The sequence below is a fragment of the Alexandromys fortis genome, unplaced genomic scaffold (genome assembly GCF_014885135.2).
Source record: "Alexandromys fortis isolate MF-2015 unplaced genomic scaffold, M_Fortis_MF-2015_v1.1 scaffold_123, whole genome shotgun sequence".
NCBI lineage: Eukaryota > Metazoa > Chordata > Mammalia > Rodentia > Cricetidae > Alexandromys > Alexandromys fortis.
The window spans coordinates 3,535,496-3,556,666 of NW_026068003.1; the positions used below are offsets into that span (position 1 = coordinate 3,535,496).

Below are 21,171 nucleotides of genomic sequence, written 5' to 3' on the forward strand. Positions count from 1 at the left end.
CAGCAACCAGACAGGTTGTGGCAATTGTAGGATGAATGTGCACTGCACAATTCTCTGGTCTCAGTATTTGCCATCTGCCCTAAGTCCAGAGTTTTCCTTCCTCTTTCATTTGGCGCATCCCACCTTACCTCTGTTCATCAAACAAGATCCCAACACACAGTCCAAAAGATACTGCCCCGGCAAACATGGTGGCATCAGCACGTAATTCCAGCACATGAGACCGAGGCACCAGGATCATTAGTTCTAGGCCAACCTGAACTCTACCTAAACAAAATGTAAAAGAAAGAAGGAAGTAGAAGATGGTGGTTAAGATGTCGGCCTCTAGGAAGCTCTCCTAAATATCCTTCGGTCTTAGTTCCTTACAGCCTACACTTTACTGTTCACAGACAGAGTGGAACCCCATCCCTCTGTCACTGCCCTCTGGAACACCCTCTACTGCTGTTAGGGTCTCAGCACTTTATCAATAGCCGGGCATATAGAAAAGCCCGAAACACATTTGACATAATTGTGTTGAGTGATGAATGTTGGGAAAAGAAAATCCACAAAGGTCACAGGAAGTCAGCACTTTAGTCTAGGGGAGAGGTCTCTTGACAAAGTTCCAGAAGCTCATATTCACAGGAGGCCCATTGCTAAGCAGGGGGAGGCAGGCAGCAAGTGCGAATGTGGCAGAGCCATGGGCTGTTGTGGAGGAGAGCAGGGTTCCAGGAGAGGAGAGTCATTAGCATGCAACACTGGGTAATCAGATTTCCATGACAGACAGATTTATTATGACTTCTAAACATATAAATCCCAGGTTATGCTTTACAGCTAACCTAACAGCTTGATATATGTGTCTGACATCCCGTCTTAAAATCAGATTCTAGCTTCTAATTAATTTTTATTCACCCATCGCTCTAACTAGAGAGGCAGCAAACCTCAGTGGGATAAACAATAGATAGGATATTACTTGCTCGTACTCTGTAGTACATTTCTCTTTGAAACACCACTTTACTTTTGCTTCACTCAGTTAAAAGCAGCAGCGTCCATTCTCCCTATAACATCTAAGAATGCACAACAGGGAAGTGATAGACACTTTCTGTGAAACCAACTATCCCTGACCCTTCCGTCCCACCCTAAGCACTCAGCTCCATTCCAAAACTCCAGGTAACATCTGGCCTTGTTGTTTTATGGAATAATATTGTTAGTGGCACCAAGACCTCCCTTTCTCCAGTCATATTCTGATTAACCAGCTCTGGAAACTGAGGGTCAGACACCACCAAGACCTAACCTACACCAGTAAAGCGCTCATAAGAGCTGCAAATGCTCCCCGCAGCTTTCTCTGCAGTCTCGGGCTTGTGATTTACTCACATCACAACTTGCTTCTTTGGTACTTAATTTCTGCAGTTCTTTGAACATTCTAGATGTAGGGCCTCTGCCTGAAGAAGAGCTGGCAAAGATCTCCCATGCTATGGGCTGTTTGCTCTGCTGATAACTTCATCTCCTGTTCAGATACTTTTGTTTTCATGCCGTTTATCTGTTGACATCTGGGTCTGTTCCCTGAACTACTGAGGTTCTGTTCAGAAAGTTCTTGCCAATTCCAATGCCTTGAAGAATGTTCCCTGTTTCTTCTGGAAGGTTCAGTGCTTCTGGTTTTAAATTAAGGTCTATTTTGAATTTATCTTTGTACAGATGGAAGATGTAAACCTAATTTTCTTCCTCTTTAGGCAGATTTTTCCAACACCATTTGTTGAATAGGTCATCTTTTTTCCACTGTGCACTTTTGCTTTCTTTGACAAAAATTAAATGGACAAAGTATAATTTCACTTCCAAATCCTCTAATCTATTCAGTTGGTCCACCTATTTTTATGCCTGTACCAAGCTGTTTTTATCACTGTAGCTCTGTAGTATAATTTGAGATTAGGCATTGTAATACCTCCAGCAGTGTTTTTACCCCCAGTCTATAATATATAAACAAATGTGTATGTGAGTTAACAAGAAAAGGTAAATATTAGGCGACGATGAAGGACTGAATGTCAGTCCTGGATGAGTCATAAGAGAGAATATAAAGCCAAATAGTATTCTAGTTTTGACTCTGCTGTTAATTTTCTGGGATAAGTACACACAAATAGACTTTGTAATGATGAAAGTATAAAAGCTTTGAAATCGCATCGTGTGTGTGAGATCAAAGGGCAGCTATGTGTCACATTGTGTGTGTGTAGAGGTCAGAGGGTAGACATGCGTCACACCATGTGTGTGTAGAGGTCAGAGGGCAGCCATGCATCACAGTGTGTGTGTGTGTACGTGTGTGCGTGTGTGTGGTCAGAGGAAAGCCATGTATCACATTGTGTGTGAGGTCAGAGGGCAGCCATGTATCACAGCGTGTGTGTGTGTGTGTGTGTGTGTGTGTGTGTGTGTGTGTGCGTGTGTGTGGTCAGAGGTAAGCCATGTATCACATTGTGTGTGAGGTCAGAGGGTAGCCATGCATCACATCGTGTGTGTGTGTGTGTGTGTGTGTGTGTGTGTGTGTGTGTGTGTGTGGTCAGAGGGCAGACATGTGTCACATCATGTGTGTGGAGGTCGAGGACAGCCATGCATCACATCGTGTGTGTGGAGGTCAGAGGTCAGACATGTGTCACATCATGTGTGTGGTCAGAGGGCAGCCACGGATGTTAGCCTCACCTCCCACCTCGTTGGGACAAAGCTATGAACTGCATGCTGGTTGTCCTGGGAGCTCTCAAGAATTCTCCCATCTCTGACATTCGTCCCCAGGGGGGGAGCCCTGGGATTGCAGCCATGCATTGCCAATGTGCCACGGGCACCTCTGGGTGGATCTGATCTCAACTCCTCACATGGTTTCCCAGGCACTTTATTCCGGAGCCATATCCATAGGCCAGGCATGCTATTTTTAAAATGCATCCTTCCATATCTTCCTCCCAAATATGAAAGTCAACATGGGCGCAACAGAAAGGGTTAGGAGGCAACTAGGTTCTGCCCAATCTTTAAATTATTTTCATATTAAGTTCCTTGTATACCAAACACTTTTTGAACAAGTATAATATCCTTCCCCAAACTCTAGCATTTATCAAAATTTTCTCTTTTTGACATTCAAAGAAACTAAGGCATAGTGGGTTTTAGCAAGGTGGTTATAGTGACCAAAGTTCGTGGAGGAGTTGGGGGTCGGGTGTTGAGATTTCATTCAGTGGTAAAGGCTGAACTCTGCCACCTTATTTCTGAGCAACATACTGCCCCAGAGACTTAAGGGAGCCTTGCTAAACAAATAGTGAACATCATGTGTGGCTAAGCAATACATCCGAAGTCAGCAATCATCCTCACACTGAGAATGTGACAGTGTTACTGGCTTCTGCAAGAGCGTATTTATTTATTTATTTATTTTTATTTATTTTTTTGTTTGTTTGTTTATTGCAAGAGCGTATTTAAAACCCAGGTGCCTAACTGCTTACCAGGCTAGCAAGGGAAACACACAGAGTGAGGTTATTTTTCCTCATACTAAATGAAACTTAGGATTTTTTTAATATGCAAAATCCCCCTTTCTCTGCTTTGTTACAATTCCGTAGTTACTACAGCTTCAGTTCTAACTAACGTATCTGACGGTGTGAGGGTTACAGGAGTTGTTAGGGTCACTGCATGTGCCCTGCAGCCCTGCCAAGCCAGGTGAGGCCACTGGTCCTCAACAAACCAATGAAAGAGACAAATTATCAGTGAAAAGCAGAACAAGAAGGTTTCTTCAGTGTGAACACCGGGATGAGTGACAAGGACATCCAACTGCCCCTCAAGCGTCCACAGTACTCCTGTAAGGAGGAGGCCATGGGTGTGAAGAGCTAAGAGCTCCCCAGCAAGATGCAGTCCTAACTATCACTGACAAGTCCAGTCTGGGCTCCAGTTTCCCCCACAGGGTCATGTGACAGACTGTCAGAACTGTGTAAAGTCTCTTTCCAGGAACTGAGCTCCCTTCTGGCTGGCAATGGACCACAGCTTTCTTCCCCCAGCATCACATCCCTCGGGACGTTCTGATTTCTTGGGGACCATTGTTTCAACAGTCAAAGAGCCAAAGAGAGGGGCATCAATTTCTCCTTATCTAAGCCATAAAAACACAAAAGCAAGGACTTACAAAATGTCAAAGAAAGGGATACATGAGGCCATATCATAGAAAGGAGAGCAATATAGTCTTGCTATAAAATCAAATTTAAATATGTAAAATTATGTATTCCCACTGAAATATATAAGTTATGGTATGTTATAGAAGTAAATGTAGTAATTTAAAATAATAACATTGCTAATAAAATGATCAGCAACTGCATAAAATATTCTCTCTTTTTTTTAAATGGATTTGGGCTAGAAATTAAATAAGCATTTAGAAGAATCCACAAAACATGCATATTACAGTGGACATGTCTGGCTGATTGGTAAGTTCTAGACTCTCTTAATCAGGCTGCCTTTTGTTCACAGCGCTGTTTAGCTAGTGTTTTCCCCAAGGCTATTATGAAATAAGTTCTGTGACATTCAGATGAAAGTATACACGGCACAATCCAATCCTTAGCATTGGTCATTCTGAGGTCTGTTCTTTGGGACCTCTGCAGTAAACACAGTGTCTCTAGAAACACCACATCTGCCCTTCCTCCCTTTTGACCTCAGAATTATTAGAGCATCCTGTGATGCTTTCATGAACCTTTAAAAAATATATTATTGGAATGTATTGGGAGAAATGTAGAGATGAAACAAACTTGGGGAAAAAAACAGTTTTAAAAAAGAAAATCAATTTTTAATAAGTAGAAATAACTTTTGCTCAGAAAGAAAAATTACCCAGAGATAAAGTAGATGTTCAATATCACAGTGTACTAATGACTACATTTACATGTAATTTTATGAAATTTATGCCCAAGACTGGCAAGTAGAATTTACTATAGAAGTTTACAAAATCCATTCATTTTGGCGTAATCATATTGACTACTCAAGGGCTTGATTGGCCTGCATTTTTCTGGGGGAGCCAACAAAGAGCTGAAACAGCTAGGAACGTGATGGATTGCTGGGCTCTCCCCCCTCGCTATCACAGCATGAAGAAAAGCAGAGGAAGTTTGCTTCCTTCACAAAGATGCCATCCAACGCAGTCTGCTGAGAACGGAGAAGGCATCCTTATCAGAGTGTCACTCACTACAGACAGGAAGAGGTGGACACACACATACGCACATGAATACACAAGCACACACTTGCACATACATATATGCACACTAGAACCCTGCTGCCTCCTCACTCCCGTGCTTCTGTTTCAAGAGGTCCTAGAGAGCCGCTCTGATGAAGACCTACCTCTTACTGCCCAGAAGCCATGAAAAGAACGCAGACCCCAATGACTATCTGGTGCTCAGAACTGCGAGGCCGGGAGAGAAATGGAGCTAATTTGCAGTAACCCTGATTCTTTGTTCAGCTCTCCCAAAGCACAATAAAATAAGGAGGCTGTGTCTCCAGGGTTCTACTTCCAGCTGTGCCCTACAAGTTGGAAAAAACAAGAAGGGACATGTTAACTGCTCACAGCAGCCTGCCCCTCTTGCTGTTGCTCTTCCAATAATTCAAAGAGATTACCTGAAATGTCTAAAGATGTCTTCCTCATTTGTCAAGGAGATTTAGGTGAATTCCTGGCTGAATGCAGAGCAAAGAAGAAAGTGCTCTCTCAAAATGCTCGGTTCTGGGTGAAATACATCCTGCCATGAGCTAAAGAGCATCATCTAGGTGTAACTAAAATCTGGGATTCTGGAGGGATGGTCCAGCGACAGTTTGGTTTAGTCAGTTCAGTTAGTACAGCATCCTCCCCAGATGCTCCTTCTGTACACTTCTTCCATCTGTCTGCTGCTGGTTGTGGCTGGTGCTCTCTGGACTGGTGCTAACCCACTCATTTCCTCTGCTGTCATGGGGCATTTCCCCCTCATGTGCTGCATCTCTGCCTTTTCTCCCTACTTATGAAGTGTGGAGAGGTCGGAATGTTGCAAATCTAGTGCCAAACTATGTTGGAGAAGGGCGCTTGTTTGTCCTGGCCACCCGGCTAGCTTAGGCCCAAAATAATCACACAAAAACTGTATTAATTAAATAACTGTTTGACCCATTAGCTTTAGCTTCTTATTGGCTAACTCTTACATCTTAATTTAACGCATCTCCATTAATCTGTGCATCACCAGGAGGTTGTGGCCTACCAGCAAAGTTTCAGCACATTTATCTCTGGCAGCAGCTCCATGGCCGTCTCTCTGCCTCTGCCCTTCTTCCTCCCAGCATTCCGTTTAGTTTTCCCTGCCTAGCTCTGTTCCCCTACAGCTCTGCTATAGGCCCAAAGCAGTTCTTTTACTCATTAACCAATAAAAACAACACACATACACAGAAGGACCTCCCACACGAAAATTATCTTGGGCTAATTATTTAGCCCTTGAGACAGTCATTTATGCTTACCTCTACTGGAATGTACAACAGAACCCTCGCTTCCATCTTTCCAACGCCTCCAGAGGCATCTGAAGCTGATAGCAGAACTTCCCCGTTTTGCTGTGACCCCCATCTGTGTTCTCATTGGTGCATTTGAGAAAGTGTCCTAATTTAGGACTGTCTTTGTCCTGTCACCGTGAAACGGTTACACAATGGACTACAGTATTTGGAGGGACTTGAAGCTGCATTCTCAAGTCATAGCCACTTACATTCAGCTCTAAAACACACTCATCCTTTTGGTGTAAGAGTTGTGACTTTTGCGTTAAGAATCTATCCTGCTGTGGTCTAACTAAGTTGCATCTACAGTGATCATATCTCAAAATCAAATCACATTCTAAATATATTGTTGTAGTAAGTCGCTTTCTTTCTCTCAGCATCCAGTTTAGTTTTCCCACCTACGTCTATTCTGCTAAGCCACTGGGCAAAACAGATTCATTCATTAATCAATAAAAGCAACACATAGACAGAAGGGCCTCCCACACCAATATCTTTTAGGAAAAGTGAAAATGCTGTACAACCAATAAAATAATTCCTACCAAGAATCAGTCTCTACATCATGTGTAGATTTTCTCCTAGTACCTCTCAGACCTACCTACTTCTTCACTATAACTCTGAATCCCATAAATATAACTGCAAAGCTTCCTAAATTTTCTAAGTTGTTCACTGTTCCAATTCATTTGCAAAACAAAACAGAACATGTACTGAAACGTAACTTTCATACATTGTAACTCTCAGAGTGCCACAATCATGTAATGGCAACCCAAATAAAAGAGCACAATGGTACCCACATCCCTACATTTTATGTACTCTCTCCTCTCAATCAAATTCTTCCCTGCTTGATGCCAAAATAACCCACAGCCTATCCTCTGTTACCGTGGATTCATGTTGCACAGTTTGTACCCAAAGTGAGTAGAAACATATAGTAAATTGGTGTAGGAGGGTCATCTGTCTATGTGTTACTTTCATTGGTTAATAAAGAAACCGCCTTGGTCTTTTGATAGGCCAGCCCTTAGGTGGGTGGAGTAGACAGAACAGAATTCTGAGAGGAAGAAAGCAAACTCCATCAGATGCCATGAAGCTTCAGCCTGAGATGGACATAGGTTAGAATCTTCCCGGTAAACCACCACTTCGTGGTGCTACACAGATTACTAGAAATGGGTTAATCAAAATATGAGAATTAGCCAATAAGAAGCTGGAACTAATGGGCCAGGCAGTGTTTAAATGAATACAGTTTCTGTGTTATTATTTCCGGGATGAAGCTAGCCGTGCAGGAGCTTGGTGGGACAGAAAGCAGGCCTGCTCACCTCATCACTACAGTAAATGCTTTTTTTTACTTGCTTTCTATTGGTCGGACTCAACCTCACTGTTGCAAATGGAGTTGACTCATCTTGTTGCTATGTAAGTATTTTAGTGCATGAAGATGCTGTTTTATTGATACAGTGTGCTGTTGGTCACCATTCAGATTTCTACTTGAGCACTATTAAACAGGATGAGACTGTGGAAACTCGGGCACTTCTGGGCACACATAAGCAGCCATTCTCATGAAAGACTGCCAAGCAGTTTTACATTGTTTCTGTATTCATTTTCCACCCTGCAGCAGTACAGACCATTCCACTTGCTTCACATCCTTGCCAACACTTAGTGTTATTAGTCTTTTCTCATCTTCTCATTTTGTATGGTATCAGGTGGCCTCTTTCTTATCACTTGAATAATAACTATCCATAGGAAAAATAATAAGCGTATTAGGTATATGAAAGTCTCCCAAATATGAAGCACTCATTCAAATGCACTGCATGACTTACTGTGTGATTCTCCTGTCTTGGATGATCTCAGACAAGATATTAAATCTTCTGGCCATTACGCCTTCATCAGGCATACTGCACTAAGCATTTACTCCAAAGTTGCTTTTTTCCTCAGTTAACAGTGCCTCGTTACAAAACAAACAAATAAAAACCTTTGAAATTTAATGTAATTATTTTTTTGCTAATTTGCAAAAGCAGTTGTGAGTTTTAATTTACATACTCTCCTATCTACTCATTCAAAATGCACACAGTTGAAAGCTATTTAATGTATTCATGAGTTGGATTCCAATCACCACAATGAGCTTTTAAGAAATTCTGATCATGCAACAAGCTGACACTCTTGATTTTATTTTTCGAATAACCTCACCTATACTGAGACCTAAGTTTGAACCATTTTGTGCATAAGGCAATAGCTTCTTAAATAGAATTATCCATGTAAATTTACATGTCATGGAGCTCACTCACTTAAATCTGCAGTTTGATAAACTCGGTAAATTTACACAGTGAAAAACTACCATGACTTAGGTTTAAAAGACCTCTGTCACCCCATAATGTTACAGCATACCCTTTGCAATTAAGCCCTATTCCCACGGTACACAGTAATTAATTTTGATCTCTATGGTTTTGCCTTTTGTCAGAAATTCATTTAAAAATTAAATAAATAAAGTAACATTTTATGTGTAGAATTTTTCCCTCTGTGTAGTGCTTTTGAGGTAATTTCAGTCTCTGTGTACTAGTGGTCCATTCCTTTACGAAGGTGGGAGTGCTTTTGGCTGGCTCCAAACATTGCTTGAATTGTTTGGATTGACTCTATCTAGCTTTGGTTTGTTCTGAACAGTATCACTAGGAATTCTGCACACACGTTTGCATATAGTTTCATTTCTCCAGAAGACTTCATCTCAGTGACTATATGTGGATCTGCCTGGTGACATAACAACTTCAAAGGCATCTTTCTAAACTGGTTTCTAAAGCATCTGTCATTTACATCCCCACCAGCAATGTGCGGAGATTCTGGTTTCTCCTTATTTTCGAAGTACTTATTACCTGTGTATTTCAGCCACTCCAATGGGTGGGAGTTGGAATTCCTTTGTGGCTACAGTAACTTTTTATATCTTTCCTGCCTTCAACTTTGTATCTCTTTAGTGAGAGTCTCCTTTTCCATGTGACTCTTCATTACTACTCTATATAATTATTTGGTTCTATTTATTTTGTTCTGTGGTTCTAGAGATCAAGTACTCTGCCACTGAGCTGGACTTTGTCACCATTGATTTTTAAGAGTTCTTTCTATACTTGTGTAAATGCTTTATCACATTTCAATTTGGAAATATTGTCCTATTCTGTTGCTGTCTTTTTCATTTTCTCAAATATCTTTTTTTAAAAAGAACTCAAGTTTTAGCTTTCTGTGCCAATATCACCTCTTCAAACCTAATGAACAGACTTTTGGACAATCTGCAAGAAATGTGGCAGAAAGACACTCACCCCACAAAGTGGCAGTGTAAGAAGGGTAAGGATTCTCCACCTGTGTGAGGAAGGAGGAGTTGTGATAGGAACAGAGCCTGTGGTGGGCAGGCTGAAAGGCTAACAGTGCAAAGAAGACTGCAGAGACATGGTGTTGTGCTGGCCCAGCTACAGGGCTAGGAAGGCTGGCTACAAAGAGATGTAAGCGTCTTCACTGGGAGGAGACAGAGAGACAAAGGTGTGGGGCAATATTATACAGGCTACATATTTCTACACTGTATGGTGGCCAGGCTCGCAAGCAATAGTTTGCACCTGAGGTGGTCACACAGCCTTTTAGACAGGCTGTCACTACCCTAAACAATAGGGTCAGGCTATGCTAATATCATTCAGCTCCTTTCTTTGTAATTATGGAGATCACCTGGGAAGAAGTGTTAATCCAAGGTGTTTATACCCTATATGTTACTGGGTTGGTTTCAGTCAGTACCAGTCCAAACTTTGTGAATCGAGCATGGGCTGACATCTAGAAATACAGTAGATTCTTACACTAACATTGTAACCTTGCTAAATTGACTGCTCATGTTCACACAGTTATGTGCTTTGTGCTTTGTGAATAACGCTCTACCATCTCTCCACACTCCTCCTGCTTTCTCTCCCAGCCCTTTCTACATTCACCAGAACTTCAGATTGATGCTGCCCAGCTATGGTGAGGACAGCTCCCACATGAGTCTCATGCTTGCCTCACATAAGGCTTGCAGTCTCTTACTTCACTATCATGCTTGTTTTGAAAATGGATACTGTTTATTAATGATGTTTCTTTATAGTCCTAGTTTGATATAAGTTGTTGTGAGAAATTGGTGTTTAACCCTACCATACACTTTTCCATATTTATACAGATAGTCTTATGCTTTCTCTCTTTTTGCTGTTATTGCATTATTCAATGTGTGAGCACTACCCAGCCTCATATGCCTATCACAGGGACAACTGAGTCATAATATATCTTTTTAAGATACTGCTTGGTTTTCTATTACTTTATGATATGTGCCTTCTTGACATCATTAAAATGTGTTTAATTTCACCAACTTCTACAGGTATTGTTTTCTATTGGCCTATTTTAGCCTTCTGGAGCTTAAGCATTTAGAAATTAGTAAAGGTGGGGCTACAGAGATGGCTCAGCCAGAAGAGCGCTTGCTGTGCAAATGAAACACCTGAGGTCAGATCCCAGCTCCCACATCAAAGCCAGGCACATGTTTGCTATCCAACAGGTGGCTGACTGGGGCTCGCTGGAAACCTCAGGTTCAGTGAGAGGCACCACAGCAAAGAATAAGGTGGCACGTGACTTCGGACACATACACACAAATCAGCAAATGCTTTAAAGAGAAGGAAAATGACTGGGAAGTCACCTCTATGTAGTCCTTTTCCAGAATTCTGGACCTGTTGGTGTCATTTTGCTATTTTGTATGTATGTTATTGTATTGTTAGTGTTATTGTGTATGCTAAGTGCTTAATACAGTGACTGCAACTCTATATATTTTCCATAGGTTTTTGATTTGTTCTGTTGGATGCCTGTTGGCTACAATATCACTAACTGAAGCAGAAATTCATCCCTAATAATAGGATTATGCTTTTCTTTTCTAGCAATTTCTTAGTTGCTGGTCCTCTGTGTGTAATAAATGCCATCCTGAATCATCTCGACCAATCCTCGCCTCCGCACACTCCTCTGCAAGTGGAAGGCATTCTTATCTTGCTCATTTAGTCTACCAGGTTTGTGCTGAGCCTCAAGGCCATGTATTAGCATGAGACCTTCCTCTAGGGAACATGTTGCCCCTTATGTCGCATGGCTGCCTAATTTGTGACATTTGACATGAAGAAAACCATCAATGGGGCTGTCACACCTCTGCAAGAATAAGCTCTTCTATGTGTATGACAGACTGTGGAAGAGTCTAATCCTTCTGTGGAACGTGGCAAACGTGCATTCAAATCATTGCTACATCACTTTCACGATGTATGATGTGAAATGGCCTCAGCCTCATATCTCCAAATGATAAATGGGGATAAAGATGCTATCCATTTGACAGGATTGCTGTCATAGGGTAATAAATGGAATCTTGTATGCAAAGTGCCTAATACAGCGACTGAGTCACAGAAAGTTGTTCATAAACAGGAGCTATTATGATGACAATGTTGTTCATGATGATAATGATGATGGAAATAATAAGCATCTGGTAAATACTAAATCATTCAATCAAACTCCCAGACATAGGCGTGTGCACACACACACACACACACACACACACACACAGTTAAATATTGTGATTAATGTCTACCAAGTGCATGCAGCCTTTATCACTTGCCTTAACAGATTTTTGCAAGGACTTTGGGGCCTTGAGTTCTAAACTGGGTAAATCTGGTACCAATCCATGAAGAGCAACACTTGGAAACACTGCAGTGCCTCACAACACTGAAGAAAGAACTGAGAACCGAGCTGCTTGAAGACCAGAAATCAAGGCAGCTCCAGGGAATGGGGAGCTAGAGCTCACAGACCTCACCACAGAGTACTGTACTCAAGTGACCAAATTATGATCAGGACCTACATCTCCGGATCCTTAGCAGAGTGGTAACATGACCAACATAACCAGGACCCAAATTGCTATCCCTGCCCTAGTTATCTCTATCCCTGTGGACAGGGTCAAGCATGGATTCAAACACTGGCCACCCATCTTTGTGGATCAGAAAACAGTTTTTTTAAAAAGGCTTTTTTATTTTAAGGCAGGCAAGTCATTCCCAACTGTACAGCTATGATCTAGGAACTCTAACTAAGACAGGCTTTCTCTAAAAGGAGCCATTTTGCTCTACTCTTTGCTCATCCAGAACAGTAGCGACCAAGTTATGCACCATTAGCTGCTTGGGAGGGAGTTAATTACAAATTAAATATAATTGAATCATTGAATATGCTTTCAAGTCTCTAAATAGAATAACAACATGCTACCTTGTAGAATCAATTTTGCAAATCAAAGCTCTGTCCCTTGCTTCCCAGGATAACAGAAGGCTTTTGTGAGATTTTTGAAAGTGTAGACAAACAGATGGAAGAAATGTTTATTGGGGAAGTCATCCAAACTTAAGGGGGGTGGGCTGAGGATGTAATTTATACAAAGGCCTGGGTTCATTTCCCAGCACTTCACAAATCAAGCATTGTGGTACATACAAACTTAGAAGCCGAGCACTCAGAGGGGGAGACAGGGAGAGTAGGATTTCAAGATCATCCTTAGCTACACAGTGAGTTCAAAGTCAGCCAGGGATTTATGAGATCAAAACTTAAAGGAAAATATGTTGGATGCTGTGGTTCATAAAAACCCCTGAGGGAACCTGGTGAAAGAGTATGAAGTATTCACCCATGCTAAGGCGAGTTTCATATTTTGCAGTTATCCAGAATTGAAATAAATTTATGATTGCAATCTATCATTTCGAAATTCCTCTTATTGCTGTGGCACACGAATTTATCATACCAAAACGGAGTACAGACCTAACCATCAGGAATGAATCTTCCTCTAAAGGGTCTTGAATTGCAGCACCTGGGGAAAGATATCCAGGAGATGAACGTGAAGCTGGGATGGGAACTGGAAAGGAGCTGTCATCTGAGAAGTATTGCCTGTGTGTGGAATGGCGGAGACCCAGAGACACGGGGGAATGTTATCAACAGGGCAAGAGACAGAAGCTAGCAAGAGTGGATGATTCCAGTAAATGTTCCCCACCTGGCATCAATACACGTTCCCCTGGCCTGCAGCTGAAGGATTATCTTCTTCATAGATTGTAAATAGGATCTGTACTTCTGACATGTTTTTTCAGGAGTGAGAAAATTATATTCAATGTTAAGAAACCCGACATGGGTAGGAAGACAGAATGGTGAAAAAGACTCTTGAGTTGGACCAGTGGCTTTATACCCTACTCAGTTGTCTACTCAAGTGACCTTTGGAAGTTAGTTCACATTTTTCAGTCATACCCAGCTTGCTTATCTAAAATAGTGATAACACTTTTAATCTGTGCCTACATTATGTTGTTATGAACTTAAATGAGGCAACAGCTATAACAGCTTGTTTCCACATCACGAGTACCCTGTGAACACTTACCATTATCACCATCACTTTTCTTCCTATAGTCTTTAATACACATGTGCAAGATTTATGTTCCTAGCATTTACCTTTAGATTCCAGAACTACATTTAAAATGAAGACAGCAGCCTGGATTACAAGGTTTCATAGTTCATCAACCACCACATTTAAAACTAAAAAAAAAAATTATTGGTTATTAGACCCACTATTCTCAATAAGAGAAAGGCCAAATTCACACCTCTAAGAGACAAACACATGATTTCAGAAAAGGAAGGTTCAATGACCATAGACACAGATGAGGGCAACAGGTATGACAAGGATTGGCACTGGGCACCATTATAACAAGTAACCCAACGACAACCCACAGAGTAGGCTCTTTTATACACCCTGTGCTTTGATGTCTCCTATAGGGAATCCTTTCCCTATACTTCCACCTGTCAAAGGTATCTCAGAACCTCCCTGGGAGATATATGATCCCAGTAGCTAGAGGCAGGCAATGACTGCCCTCCATCCCAGCAACGCGTCCATCTCTCACGTGTCCACTGCCCACTGTACACTTTCAATTTAGAAAACTCTGCTATCGTGAATAGCAGATCACCCTGAAAGCATTGGATATGACTCTGACCGGCACTGTGAGATGGACTTTGATAGGAGTGTACCTTATCAAAAGCACATATTTAAGCAAACCAAATGTCAATCAGCAGAGAGTAAGTAAACAAATTATGATACATCTATACATTCAGCCTTAAAAGAAACTCTACACAGGTGATAATAGAGAAGTTTTAAGTGGGAAGAGGGATTTTAAAAAAGTGAGGTAGAGGGGCAGGGAATGGGGAAGTTAACTAACACTCTAATACTAAGGATGTTTGAAAAAGTCATACAGAAATTTACTATTTTATAAGCTTTGCTTTTGTGTGTGTGTGTGTGTATTGTGTGTGTTTAATTGTAAATACCCTAATAGGGGATTATGTTTACATTGATTACCAAATAAAAAGCCTTGTGTCAGTTGTAAAAAACCTCCCCATGGTTGTTGGTTATAGGTATCCTGGATACCCTCAAAACAATACTAGATTGGCTGAGCTTTAGTGGCACACACGTTTAATTCCAGCTCTCGTGAGGCAGAGGCAGGCAGAACTCTGTGAGTTCAAGGCCAGCCTTGTCTATTTATTCTCTCTGCCTGTCAGCCCCGCCTATCATTTCTCCTGTCTTACTATTGGCCATTCAGCTCTTTATTAGACCACTCAAGTGTTATTGACAGACATAGCAACACAGCTTCACGGAGTTAAACAATTGCAACATAAAAGAATGCAACACATCTTTCCATCATTAAACAAAATGCTCCACAGCATAAATGAATATAACACATCTTTTTTTTTTTTTTTTTTTTTTTACTCAAGCAGTCTTTAATGGAAACTGTATGAGGCGCCCCTACTCCTGCATCTTCTCAATCGTTTCTTCCTTGTATTTGCCCTTCTCCTTTCCTACTTGCCGAGACTTGGCTTTCCTTTCCAGGATCTTCTTTCGGTCTTTGTCCAGCTTTAGCCTGGTGATCACAACCTTGCTGGGGTGGATGCCCACGTGAACAGTTGTGCCATTAGCCTTTTCTCGCTGCACCCGTTCAATGTAAATGACGTATTTCTTCCTGTACACTTGGACCACTTTGCCAATCTGCTGGCCTTTGTAGTGTCCCCGGACAACCTGAACTTCGTCATCCTTTCGAATGAGCATCGAGCGAACATTGTACTTCTGTCTCAGCTCTTTGGAAAGTGGGGAAGACATGATCTTCCTCCGAATGTGAGAAGGTGCATTGAAATGCCGTTTGCGGTTCTTGCTCCGGTCAGAAGTCACAAACGGATTGAACTTCATTTTGGCGGCTGCGATCCAGCCGAATATAACACATCTTAAAATGATATTCTATAACAACAAGCCCCAAAGCCATGCTATATAAAATTAGCCAGCCATATTGTAGTAATCTACTTAGGTGAGGTTGCCACAACTGTCAAATTCATAGGAGCAGAAAGTAGAATGATTTCCACAAAGTCCAGGAAGGGAACATTACGATGGCTTTATAGACAAAGGATTTGATTGAGGAACATAAAATAGTTCTGTAGAGAGGTGACAGTGAGATTTATTCAACAATGTGAATCTACTTGGTGCTTCAGTGTTGCCTTAATGCTTAATTTGTTAAAACAGTGAACTGCACATTATGTTCCATGCATATCTCATCACTGTTCAAAAACAATAACATGTTTTAAAACATATAACCAGGACATCATAAAAAGGACTGCCTAAAGGTGGGTGTGACTTCAAGCCTGGGCAAGAGGTGATAAAGGCAGGAGGATCGGACAATGATGATCAGTTCCCAGATTCACTGCAAATACGGTCCGAGCCTTGCTCTATTCCACCCTACTATCCCTGCACAGCCAATGATAAAAGTCACAAAGAGAAAGACCTCGTGGATTAAGAGCTCCTCATCGTGCTCTCCAAAGGTAAGCTGGACTTACGTTTAGACTCTAAGATCATTTGTCTGAAAATACCTAGATATCAAATATTCTCTCTCTAGAGAGAGAGTTACAGAAGTAACATGGGATGGATGAAGAATAGAAGAAATTAGTGGTTCCTAAAAGCAACTTAACGGAGTAGTTCCAACATTCAACAGAATTTCCTTGTCTGTGTGTGGTGAAATGAAAAAAAAAAAGACAAAATTTTGAGGAATTTATAAGGTTAAATTTTATATATATATATATATATATATACACACACACACATATATATATGACTTTCTATATATATGACTTCAATTCTAAAATGATGCCTTTTCTCTTTGTCAAAATGACTGATCACATTGGAAACATCAAATTATGATGCAGTGATGTAGTTTTCCATGTTTTTTTTGTGTGTGTGGTGGTTACAAAATATTAATAATCAGGTCAGCCTTTCACTTTAGGAATGAGGATTAGACTAATCAAAGTCAAAGGACTGCACAGAGTTAGCTTTGGTTCCTTCGGACATTACTTGATATTTTGAGGCCTCAGTTCTCTCATCTGCAATGGAAGCTGTATTTATGCAAACACCCCTGTTAGCATGTTATACGGATGAAATAAGCCAACAAGTCTGAAAGGCAATGTCACGCAGTAAGTTCTTTGCACATGCTTGCCATTGTTCTTAAGACTTCAAGATCCCGTGTTCGGGGTCAAGTGTTGCTATCTAAGCTGTCTTGTGTTCCTTTGAAGCTTATTTCAACTGTCTGTGTAGAGGGAAGCAAACCTCAGTGGGGTTTTCCCCCAAGCTTCTGCCTTCACAGGGATGATCTCAAATGATCCAGAACTTGAATGGAGTCTTTGTCTCTCAGGGACTTGATCAATGATAAGGGGAGAACTTTGCTTTATAATCATTGAGCTACATTCAATACCTAGTTCAGCAGCTGAATGCCAAACACCACTGGCCTTTGATGAACGCATAAATCCCATTACACTCTTGCATTCAGGAGGAAACATTTGCATGAGTGTGATCTGAACATGCAGGTATTTGCACACATACATGTGTGTCTGTGAAGATAAAAAGACAAGGATTGAAAATACAGAGACAATAGCCATGATAAGAAAAAATAGAACATATACATTTAGGATTAGATCCAAGATCATTTAATGATAAATCAAAATAAGTCTTGAAGGTGAGAGCTACTGGTATCTAAGAGTCAGCGGTGGCAGCTAGTCTATGGGTTTATCATTCTCTTTGTCTCTCTGTATTAAAGTCATACAAAAACTGTGAAGGTACTAAGTGCCTTCATTGTCAGGAAACAAAGGAATAAAGGGCACCAATGACATCACTCTGTAGAAACTCCAGAGTTTTTTTAAATCCTGCTATTTATGCTTTAGAAATCTTGCAACATCTGCATTTGCATCCCATGGAAAACACTTCTCTTTCTGCCACTCACAAGCTGTCAAGATGGCATTGTGCGGTTTAAAAAGAAAAACTCCATTTAACTTGGTGGTTGATAAAGACATTTCGTTCACATCTCCTAACTAACAATAATTATTCTAATTCACCACATGAAGACAAGGAAGAAAAATACTCACCTTTCTCAGCTTGTTGTTCATCATGGAACAGAGAGAAGAGAAATGACCCTACTCTTGAGGTTAAGAATCAACTCATTAAGTCAAAGAATGGCCAAGTAAGAGTGTGTACACCAGGAGCCTCCTGTCCACATTGCAGAATAGTGCATGGGGTTCTGAGATAGCAAAATCCTGGGTTTGCCTTTGCATAACCACAGGCAAAACATGTTCTCTTCTAAGTCTCATGTTCTTGATGTGTAAAATTGATATCCATATTAAAAATCTACATCATAAGATAAAATTAGATAATTAATAAATGTTAGCTCTTATTATGCTTATCATCCTGCTTCTCATAAACCATCCACTGCCCTCATCAGGCAATGTCATTTAAAGGACAAGTAACATAAATCATTCTCTTGAACTTTAAGGAAAGATAAAAGGGAATTGCCTGGTGTGTACAAAACAAGCCATAGGCATCAGAAATCAGAACCCAGAAATGAAGGAGGTTCTGCAATCAAGAAGAATCATTTGCAACAATTTCTCATCCCTGAGTCGATGTATTTGAGATTCAGATTCCTGGAAGGAAGAGGCAAAGGAGACAGTAAAATGAGGCTTGTTTAGATCACACATCACTTCTTAGCGAGAGGAGAATAAATTGATTAACAGTCCCAATATTGCTACAGCAGTGTAGGGAAAGCAGTAGCCTGAGGAAAATCCAGATCTTAACTGTACAGAAGGGAAGGGCAGAGCTAAGCATGCGTGGGTACCAACCATGACCATCATTGCCATTTGTTGTTGCAAGCCGGAGAACCAACTAGATCAAGTGTCATGGGGGCTGCACCCTCTCCTCTCTCCACCAGTCTCTTTCATTGCTAATTAGACCGTTAATGTTACAATTTTAAGTTGTTATTGAAACTATTTTGAGAAAATTAGCAGTCCTGCTGTTCTAAAGTATTTGTGCACCATTTTTATAAAAATTTGCTCCTTGTAATAAAGAAATTATGTTGTTGAAAGCTTTATGATAGAATTTACAGAAAAGTCCTTGTTGTTATGGTTATTTAGTATGGTTTGTGCTATAAAAAATAAAAAGCATCCACTGAAAAAGTTACTTGAAGATGACTTGAGTAAATAGTTGGAGTCGTGTAAAAAATATATTTTACTTTTAACATTCAGTAATGTTCAGTAAGGATGATAATTATGCTCAGAGATTAGAGTTAAATGCAAGATTTTGTTTTGATAAATTTTGTTGACTGCCTCAATGAGAAAGGATTAACAGTAAAAAGCAATGATGTAAGAATAATGATAAATAGTAATGCACTATATGACATATAATTCCATTAATATTTTCTTCCAACTTACTAGCTGAACAAATCCCAAATAATGAAACACACATAGGCTGATAATTTGGAGTCTGAAAATCTACAGGGTTCAGTGAAAATATGTCTCATAAAGCCCTGGGTCTTAGAATCACGCAGGGCCGAGAAAACCCCAGCTCCACCCAAAGCACATTATTAATTGGCAAATGATTGAGTCCACTTTGAGTCAAAATTCTAGTAATACCAAAGTGGGGGGGAAGAGAGAGAGAAGAAGAAGACTGGAGTGGGGAGAGGCTGATGCCATGAATGCAGAACCTGTAACAGACTTGGAGAAAGAAGAGCACTTGGAGCCAGAGCTGGAGAGGAAATCACAGCTGCAGCTGCAGAATTCGACTGACACCCAGTATCTCTTGAATAAGCCCCCTAAGCCCCAAGGTTCTCATTTGCATGTGGACACAGAATCACCATCCATCATCATGGTCGCCCTCTATCTTAAGGCACTAGGTGTGCACCTGTGCGTGGACCACAAGTAGTTGCCGTTCGTATTATATGGTAAACAGATAGTTAAGTTTTATATCTTACTGCACTTCACGGGAAATATCTATATTTGGAAGGATGCTTTAGCTGCTCGCCAAAAGACAACACTCAGATTTTAAATTCAAATTAATCTTTACTGCAAGACAACCCTTATCAGTCTGAGATGCTCAAAACCTCTTAAATAAAACACATCTATAGAAGTTCATGCCCATCTGTAGGGATGGCTGTAGATACTTACACACATATGAATACATATATGATCACGCAGTGTTGTTGGTGTATATATTTCTTTGGTGATAGTGCAAAATCGTTAAAGACCAATGAGTTACTTTGTTTTCAATATGCAGTAGTAACCAAGACATAGGATTTCAGGACAGATGAGTATAAAGTTGAAGTACCTGGGAGTAGTTATGAACTCCATCTATGGGCTCAGGAGAAGAGCATTTTCCCAGCCTCACAAAGCTTGAGATTTGCATCTCCAGCACCGGGAAAGAGAAGTCAGAAAGGGAACACAGAGCTTGCAGTATGCACTTGACTTTTGCTGCACACAGTTGGCCATGCAGCCTTCGATAAATTCTGATGGCCCCTTTTTATATCCCATCTGTGAAGTAAAATGTTCAAGGAATCTGCCTAGACTGGTGGTTCCCAGCCTTCCTCACGCTGAGACCTGTCCATACAGTTCCTCATGCTGTGGTGACCCTCAACCATTACATTGTTTTCATTGCTGCCTCAAAACTGTAATTCTGCTACTGTTATGAATCATATGTAAATATTTGTGTGCTTCCAGTGGTCTTAGGTAACCCCTGTGAAAGGGTCATTCAACCCAATGGGTCCCGACCCACAGGTTGAGAACCACTGACCTAGAGGGCTCTTACAACAATAAGCTGAGACAATATCAGTAAGGGTGTAGCACAGTGTCCAGCGCACAGTGCATACTCATAAGGATGGGAATTATGAGGATGGATTTCTTGTCCAGCTTGTAGTAAATGGCTCCGGCTTTCTCTAACTGGACATAACAAGTGCTATTATGAAGAATTGCAAGAATTTACCCATCCTTCTATCTCCTACCGGCTCAGTCAGGAGACTCACTGGTCCTGAGGCACACCCTGAGTAATGAAACCTACGCTATATGCCAAAGTGAATGAGAGGAACAGGTGTGACTGGCCACAAACTGTCACACATGAAAGTCTCATTGAAACTTCCTACTCTGGAACCCTTTGCTGCATAAACACAGTCATTGCTTGCTTGTTCATTAGTGCACATGAATCTAAGCTCACCTCTCAAGCAGTACATCTGCTCAACAAGGACAGACCAACCTGGATGTCTGTCTCTCCTTTGAAGTAGCCCTTTGGAATTCTGGGAAAGGAATTCTCCATCACCTTCCTAAGGTAAGTCTACACAAACTTCTCTCCCCCACCTCAGTGTCCATTGCTTCTTC

The 21,171-nt window shown here is 40.9% G+C and overlaps 2 protein-coding genes across 2 annotated transcripts in view; both read right to left on the minus strand.

Annotated features, from left to right (window-relative positions):
- Positions 1–21,171, minus strand: part of Fhit (fragile histidine triad diadenosine triphosphatase) — a 1,394,727-nt gene that overhangs the window by 1,231,088 nt on the left and 142,468 nt on the right. The window lies entirely within an intron of this gene.
- Positions 15,219–15,709, minus strand: LOC126513014 (60S ribosomal protein L26-like). The gene has a single exon (XM_050161107.1). It carries the CDS (start codon positions 15,689–15,691, stop codon positions 15,254–15,256), a length of 438 nt encoding a protein of 145 aa, XP_050017064.1. The 5' UTR covers positions 15,692–15,709; the 3' UTR covers positions 15,219–15,253.